Here is an 8,563-nt window from a genome sequence, read left to right on the forward strand (position 1 = left end):
AGTATACGTCAGTGTCAATAATGTAGGAATGAAGGAAAACTGATCAAATCGGAAAAAACATTAGCGGATGTATACATTTAACTTTTTCTTTCTTAATGGGTTTTTAAAAAAATCTTTTACGTGTTTTCATATTATTATGAATACTTAAATAAATAGTTAAAAGGAATGAAATATGTGTATTTCTAAAGAGACACAGCCCAACATTATAAAACATAAATCAATATCTGAAGGTATTTGCTCTCTTAAATGGGATTTGAATTTACAGCAGCAATACAATCAATTCTAAAATATCCCGTGAAGTAAAAATATTGTGTAGCATCGTGGCTTAAAATGTTAATGCTCATTCGTATAATTTGTTTTTTCTTTATTTTTAAGCTTTTCCTGTTTTCTAATTTCCGAATGTCTATCTCATATAACTATATAGCATTTCATGTAAAGATTCTGCGTGTTTTTACTTAGTGCTATTCTTTAAAAGTTAACTATACTTTTAAAATATTGGTTTCATATTTTATTGAAAAAAAAACAAGTGTTGTTCACGATGTTTACATGCTTCTGTATAAAGATGTTATTAATGTTAAAACAAATTGGGATTCTTATGTACGAGATTTATTGTCTAATCTTGGCCTGAACTTTTTGTGGATTTCACAGGATGTAACTATAAACTAATGTAGTTTTTGATATTGTTAAAAAACGTATTACTGATCAATATTTTCAAGAGTGGTCCACATCTTTATGTGATTGTGAAAAACTTTGCATGTATAAAAGAATCAAGACAGATTTTTGTCTTGAAAATTACTTAAATTTATTTTGTGATGATCGATTACTTACGAAACTACGTAGTGGGACACTTCAATTAAATATCAAAGTTGGTAGATATACCAATACGCCAAGAGAATTACGATTGTGTCTTTGTTGTAATATGAACGTTGTTGAAGACGAATATCATTTTGTTTTAGTTTGTCCTGTATAAAGACCTGCAAGGTCACATTATTTACCAAAATACTTTTGTTCTTGGCCAAATATTTATAAACTGGATCAATTGTTAAAAGCTGTCAATAAAACAGCAACTATAAAATTATGTAATTATATTAAGGCAGTATGGAAAATGAGATGTCAAATTCTTACTTCACTTTGTATGATGTGTTGTTTTCTGCTGTTTATTATTGTGTCATATATGTAATATATGTTTTGATTGCCATAGCATGTAAATGCTTTTTGCAAATAAATAAATTCATTCATTCAACTCTTAAGACATCCTTGTTTGATTTAATGCAATTATCTTGTTATGGTGCAGAAATAGTTTTTCTAACTTTAATCAATCCCATGCAAGTCGGAAATATTAAGTTCAATCAAACTACACTGCGATACAGGTCTACAATAAGAAAATGGAAGCATATTTGCATTTGATCGAAGTACATTAATGAAAGATCAAAAGGAAAGTACCAACTCTTTTTTTTTCTTTTTCTTCAAATGATACATAGATCAATGCCTCGTTCTGCAATATTATTGATTTAAAATGAACGATATGAGAAAGAAGAGAAAGGGCATATAAAAAACAAAGACAGCTACATTTATGTACTAAAGAAACGCATTACGATTCTAGTGCTAACAAGTTACTTCCAACAAGTTTGTAAGGGGTACAGGGTGGCCATTTGCAAGGCAAAGTTCCTGCTCCTATCTAACATTTTATACCCCTTTTTTTCATTTGTTCGTCCAAATTTCCCTCCAAGGAGCCTGTTTTTCAGTGGTTGTTGTTTGTTGGTCGTGTTCATACGTGTTTATCGTTTCTCGTTTTTGTTATGGATTAGACCGTTGGTTTTCCTGTTTGAATTGTTTTAAGCATGTCACTTTGGGGTCCTTAATAGCTTGTTTTTAAGTGTGAGCCAAGGCTTCGTGTTGAAGGCTGTACTTTGACCTATAATTGATAACTTTTTACACATTGTGACTTGGATGCAGAGTTGTTTCATTGGTACTCATACCACATCTTATTTATAAAGAACAGTAGATTGATTTGAATAATTAAAAAATCTAATTCTCATACATTTAATGTGAATTAATACAAATATTTTTTGTAACCTTTACTGTGATATTTTCGGGATTTCCGGTAGTATTTACTATTTCCTGTCCTTTTATATTTTTTGTAGTACTTCCTAGCTTTTCCGTAATACTTTCCTTTATGACGGTACCCATGATGGCCATGATGGTGACCGAAATGTCCGTGATGGTGACCAAAATGTCCGTGATGGTGACCAAAATGTCCATAATGGTGACCAAAATGTCCGTGATGGTGACCAACATGTCCGTGATGGTGATGATGATGTCCATGATGGTGACCAAATAGGCCGAAACTTCCATGATGGTGACTAACGCGTCCTAGACGATGTCCAAAGTGTCCATGACGGTGACCAAATATACCAGAGTGTCCATGACGGTGGACCGATCTACCATAGTGTCCGTAACGATGTCCAGAGTGTCCGTGACGGTTACCAAATCGTCCATGACGATGACCATATAGACCGGATCGTCCATGTTTGTTACCAAATAAACCAAAACTTCCATGATGGTGTCCATAGCGTCCGTGACGGTGACCAAAGTGACCATGACGGTGACCATATAGACCATATTTTCCATGACGATGTCCAGAGTGTCGGCGACCAAAGCGACTATGACGGTGACCATGGAGACCGTATGTTCCATGACGATGTCTAGAGTGCCCGTGACGTTTACCGAAGCGTCCATGACGGTGACCAAATATACCAAAGCGTCCATGACGGTTGCCATATCTACCATAGCTTCTGTGACGATGCCCAGAGTGTCCAAGACGGCGACCAAAGCGTCCACGACGATGACCATATAGACCGGAGCGTCCATGTTTTTTACCAAATAAACCAAAACTTCCATGACGGTGACCTAAGTCTCCCAGATGATTTCCAAAGCGTCCATGACGGTGACCATATATACCAGAGCGCCCATGACGATGGCCAAGGTGTCCCAGATGGTGACCAACTGATCCGAAGCTTCCGTGAAGGCGACCATTATGATGACTAGCATGTCCATGTTGATGAACCTTATGACTAATTGAAAGTACCCCACCGTTTTTGTCTCCAAATACACTATGGCTCACATGAGTGTTATGCCTGTGTCCAAATACACTATGGCTCACGTGAATGTTACTTCTATGTCCAAATAGGGTGTTTCCTTGGTCATGTGATACATGTGACACAACTGCTGGAGAGGTATAGCTATCATCGTCCAACTGTAAAATATTCAAAGAAATTTAATTGACAAAAAAAAGAAAGTATGAAATGTAAGTATGACATGCCATCTACTAGAAATCAATGTTGAGTTGGCACAAGAATAAAATACATACATTGACATATAGTATTAGATGTATTATTGTCTGTATTGACCGAAACTCAGTAATATAAGATTGCTTTTCCATTAGAATTTTGAGGTGATTTATTAGTAATCTCACGTAAAAAAAGTTAATACAAAAATGTTTGAACATACTTTTATTCCTTTTTAAGAACTATTTCTAATAGTAATTGTTAAGGTAAACTATTATATATCCGTTCTTTCAGAAACGTTTATCATAAGGCTCAATCATATTGATACTTTGATATAATTTTTAACGTCATAATGTTTAGTTTGGTTCATATTTCGATAAGACTTTTGGCCCAATTGTACAACTGCCAATGTATATTTTCATATCTTTATTATGAAGACAACAGGCCAGTGTAATTTAAAAGTTTGTGATCTAATAAACTTTTTTTTTATTACACTTCCCATAATTATTCCTCATATTGTAAAGCCGGACAGTAAACAACTGTTAGAGTGTTGTACCTGCAGTTATACTTTGTTGTTAATTATTTCAATTTCTCCACTTTAGAGCAAAGTTCTTTGACAATTATGACGGGCATGATACTGTATGATCAAGCGGAGAAGGGTATGTTCAATTCAAAACGGAAATTCCTTAATCAAATTGCAAAATTTAAAGCTCAAACACTTCAAACGAATGGACAACAACTGTCATATTTCAGACATGGTACAGGCATGTTTTTTATGTAGAAAATGGTGGATTAAACCTGCTTTTATAGCTAGCTAAACCTCTCACTTGTATGACAGTCACATACAATTCCATTATATTGACAGTCGAACTTTCAGTGTTTTTGTGTTTATTCATTGATTCAAAATGTTATAAAGTCGATTAGCCGTAATATAAAATAAGTTATTCATATTTTCTTTTCTTTAAATTATTATTTTTTTCGAAAAGTAAACATAAGAACAAATAAAAAGAAACGTGATAATTCATAGGGGTTAGGTATCAGCTGCTGTTGTGCGAGTTTATGATTGTCTTGAATATGGTGCCTATTTATTAATGTTTATACACGACAATCCTGTTTTCAAAATTTTCCCATAGGGAGATTTAGTCAAACAAATGATGATGAATTAACAAGAGATCATCTACAAGCTATAAGTGGAAGTAAAAAAAAACATAATGAAAACTATTGTCGTCAAACAAGGATATCTTAGGTAATATACATACATAAAAGTCAGACCCTGCATCTGTAAAGTAAAAATATAAATATGATAATATATAATTTACTAAAATTTTACTCCTATATAATTCTAATAGGATAGCATAGTGTTTATAAAAGTTGTAATCACCAGGTCCTTTACTGTTTAGTGTATGTATCAATGATAAATTTATATTCTATTTTGATTGATTGATTGGTGTTTAACTCCCTTTTCAGCACCATTGTGCTATTTTGTGTCGGTGAAGGAAAAATGCCTGTCATTTGCAACCTCTGTGTTGACATTCAAGTGATAAAATAGTTCTACTACTTGGATCAATTGGCCACCGAGACCCCTTTTTCTATCTATAAGACGACCATATATTTTCTTATTTGTCGTTATTAAGACTATCATATAAAAAAAAATGATGATTTTGTATGATTGCCAATGAGACAACTCTCCACAAGAGATCAATATGACACAGAAATTAACAACTATAGGTCACCATACGTACGGCCTCCAACAATGAACAAAGCCCATACCACATTATCAGCTATAAAAAGCCCAGAAATGACAATGAAAAACAATTCAAACGAGAAAACTAACAGCCTAATTTATGTACAAAAATGAACGAAAATCAAATATGTAACACATAAACAACCGACAACCACTAAATTGCAGGCTCCTGACTTCGGACAGGCATCATACATACAGAATGTGGCGGGATCCCAACCCTACCCTAACCTGGGACAGTGGTATAACAGTACAACATAAGAAAGAACTATAAAAATCAGTTGAAAAGGTTAAACTCATAAGACGGATAAACATACAAGTGGACGTGAACTGGGTACTTGTATATCCCAACAACAAAAAGACACTAGGTACAGCTCTGAGAGTACTCGCAGTTAACTGATAGTTAGTTCAAAGCCTCTAACAACTTATAAAAAAATCATGCATCTAAGACTTAATAATCAATCCGTACACATCCAACATCCAATGGATTTCATGTACGACGCCATAATCCGTCAAAAACTTGACCTTGTGCAATGCCAAGATACAGGTATCGACAGATTGTAGATCCATGAATGTGTATATGTATATTACATACAAGTATTATTTAGTTTGGTTTTAATATTTACTGATAACAAAATCAATATTTATACCATAAAAAAACAATATTCAACGATCTTATTACAGTGTTAAATTGGTAACCTTTTAGAATAAGTTTATCCAAAGGACCGATAAGTTTACCAGGATCGTTTCTAAATTTTCGGGCACGGTTAACAACATTTCCGAAAATACGAGGATGTGCTATCAAGTTAGAAATAAGTTTTCTACAGTTACAACTAGACTTCAAAACCAAATCTTTATATCTTTGTACCAATAAAAACAATATTTAATGATCTTATTATATTGTTAAATTGGTAACCTTTTAGAATAAGTTTATTTAAAGGATCGACAAGTTTACCAGGATCGTTTCTAAATTTTCGGGCACGGTTAACATGTATATTTCTACTGTAGAATTAAGTCATTATAGATACCAGGATTAAATTTTGTATTAACGCCAGACGCGCGTTTTGTCTAAAAAAAAGACTCATCAGTGACGCTCGAATCGCCAATAGTTAAAAAGGCTAAATAATGTAAGAAGTTGAAGAGCATTGAGGACCAAAATTCCTAAAAGTTTTGCCAAATACAGTTAAGGTAATCTACTCCAGAGGTAGAACGCCTTAGTATTTCAAAAATTTAAAAGTTTTGTTAATTTATATTTATCACCATATCAATGATAATTCATGTCAGCGCAGAATAAACTTACCATAGATACCAGGATTACTTTGGTATTTACGCCGGACGCGCGTTTCGTCTGATAATCAGGAAAACTTATTGATTAGTTAAAAAATCAAATACACGCAAATCGTGAGTAAATTCCAGTTCTGGAAGTTGGGGAATAAACTTGTTACAACAGTCTATATATTCATATTCAAAATGTGAACCAACCGTAAAATCTCTTTGCATGAATTTAACAAACTTACTTTGAAACTCATATCAGTTAAATATGCAGGAATGCATCTTAACAACTCTACTTTTAGAGGGTGCTTAAAATCATTTACTAACCATGAGGGTTTGGCACGGTCAGTATTTACCAACTATTGTATAAAATTTGAAATAGCAATTTTGTACAACTAGAAAAGGACTAGTAAAGATTTGTTTAATGTAAAAAATGTAAATATGCAGATACAATGATATCATAAAAAGGTAAAACAAACACAGTTTTGTACGAACAGTGTTTAACTACAGTTTTCCACCTCTAAAATCTTTTAAATAAGACATGGAATGAATAGGAATTTCTTTGTTCTGAATACAAATGAGCTTTTCGTGTTATTCTTATTTTTAATTGAAGTGTTATTTTACTTCTATGTGTTCTTTGCGTGTTATTTCATTATTGTTGTGCCGATATGATGTATTTGATGCTTTTTAGTATGTACAGCTTAAAGGGGCACCAGCTTCGAGAATGAAAAAAAAATAGAATATGATTTCGTTTGGTTCAATCATTAATAAAAGTGAAATAATGAAATAACAATTCGTTTTTTGCAGCCAATTTGGGATAATTTTGTCAAAATTAGCATACAAATATCGCTGATGAATAATTCGACCTCATTAAATCCGTATTCATGTGACTATCAATATAAAACATTAGCTAGAGATTGGTTATGCATGGATTAGTCGTTTACAGCCATTTTAAGGAAACAAATATCATCATTAAAAATGAAACAAAGATGAACCATTTCGTGAACTAATTTGAAAGATCATTTCGTGAACTAATTTGAAAGATCATTTCGTGAACTAATTTGAAAGATCATTTCGTGAACTAATTTGAAAGATCATTTCGTGAACTAATTTGAAAGATGATCAGACTTTTTTACTAGTTTTTACACTTTTTGGACATTTTTTTAATTTACCGTCAAATTTAACCCGATGATATTCGATTTGCTTCGACCGCAGTATACTATCAATTTATATACTTTATCAGATCTTTGCATTTTTTCCAATTTTCATACGCACCACATATAGAGTCGCGCCCTATGCGACACATGACGCTAACGGGAAGTGTAAGTTTTAAGTACATCTAGGGTAAGTAGTTTTTATGGTATTACTATGGCACCTGTTTTATAGTAGACTAGATATCAGTAACATGGCAAGCAATGGTTTTTATATAAAGAGAATATTTTTATGTAGATTTGTATACACTTACCAGTATATGATACTAAGATGACAACTAACAACACTGCACACTTCATGTTGGCAACGACTTGTTGATTGGACCTCTGGTCTTTTATATTTCTTATAAATCCGATAAGAAACAGATGCGACAGAATGTAAGTCAAGCATTAAAATATGACATTGGTCTTGCAGTGTAAACCAAGTGCCTCGTTTGATGAAATTGATTTAACATTTTTTATCAGTTGTTAGTCCTATATTTACAGCAGGATTAAAATGTTATTTTTATATGTTAAATTCATATACTTTTCAGAGGTCACTAAAAATAATGTTATTAACCTTGATTTAATCCACAAATAGCGAAAGCTACCACATTTTTAGCCGTTTTCAGTATACAAGAATCCTTAAGTTAAGTTAGATCAGCAGGATTATTTTTTTCTGTACATGTTATACCGCAAAAATCATATCAACCGACTGTCGTTTGCGTTGATACTCACTAAATACGTTTATTTCATTTTGAATCGTCAGTTATAAACTTTCATCCTAATGTCTGTACCAAGTCATGACAGTTGTTTTCCATTCGTTTGATGTGCTTGATGTGTTTGAGTTTTTGATTTTGCCCTTTTATAAAGGACTCTCCGTTTAGGATTTTTGCAATTTTACTTCTCAAGAGTTTTAAATACAAAACAATTTCCGACGTATGACAGGTTAACATTTTCAATCGTTTTGAGAGATGATAGTCTCAAGATATGTCGTCTAAAAGTTCTGATACATTTTATATAATGTGCTTTGTCTATAGGCCTTGGATTTTTTTGGTTACATATGACGTGGC

At 32.9% G+C, this 8,563-nt stretch overlaps 1 protein-coding gene across 1 annotated transcript; it reads right to left on the bottom strand.

Annotated features, from left to right (window-relative positions):
• Positions 1-2,296: 2,296 nt before the first annotated feature.
• Positions 2,297-7,811, bottom strand: LOC139507068 (filaggrin-2-like; the record flags this gene model as incomplete). Its single annotated transcript, XM_071295633.1, is given in 3 exon segments — positions 2,297-3,256; positions 4,547-4,566; positions 7,766-7,811. Coding segments are annotated over 3 exon segments (1,026 nt in total), but the record flags the coding sequence as incomplete, so codon positions are not given.
• Positions 7,812-8,563: the final 752 nt, after the last annotated feature.

Source organism: Mytilus edulis, unplaced genomic scaffold, assembly GCF_963676685.1.
Source record: "Mytilus edulis unplaced genomic scaffold, xbMytEdul2.2 SCAFFOLD_1186, whole genome shotgun sequence".
Lineage (NCBI taxonomy): Eukaryota > Metazoa > Mollusca > Bivalvia > Mytilida > Mytilidae > Mytilus > Mytilus edulis.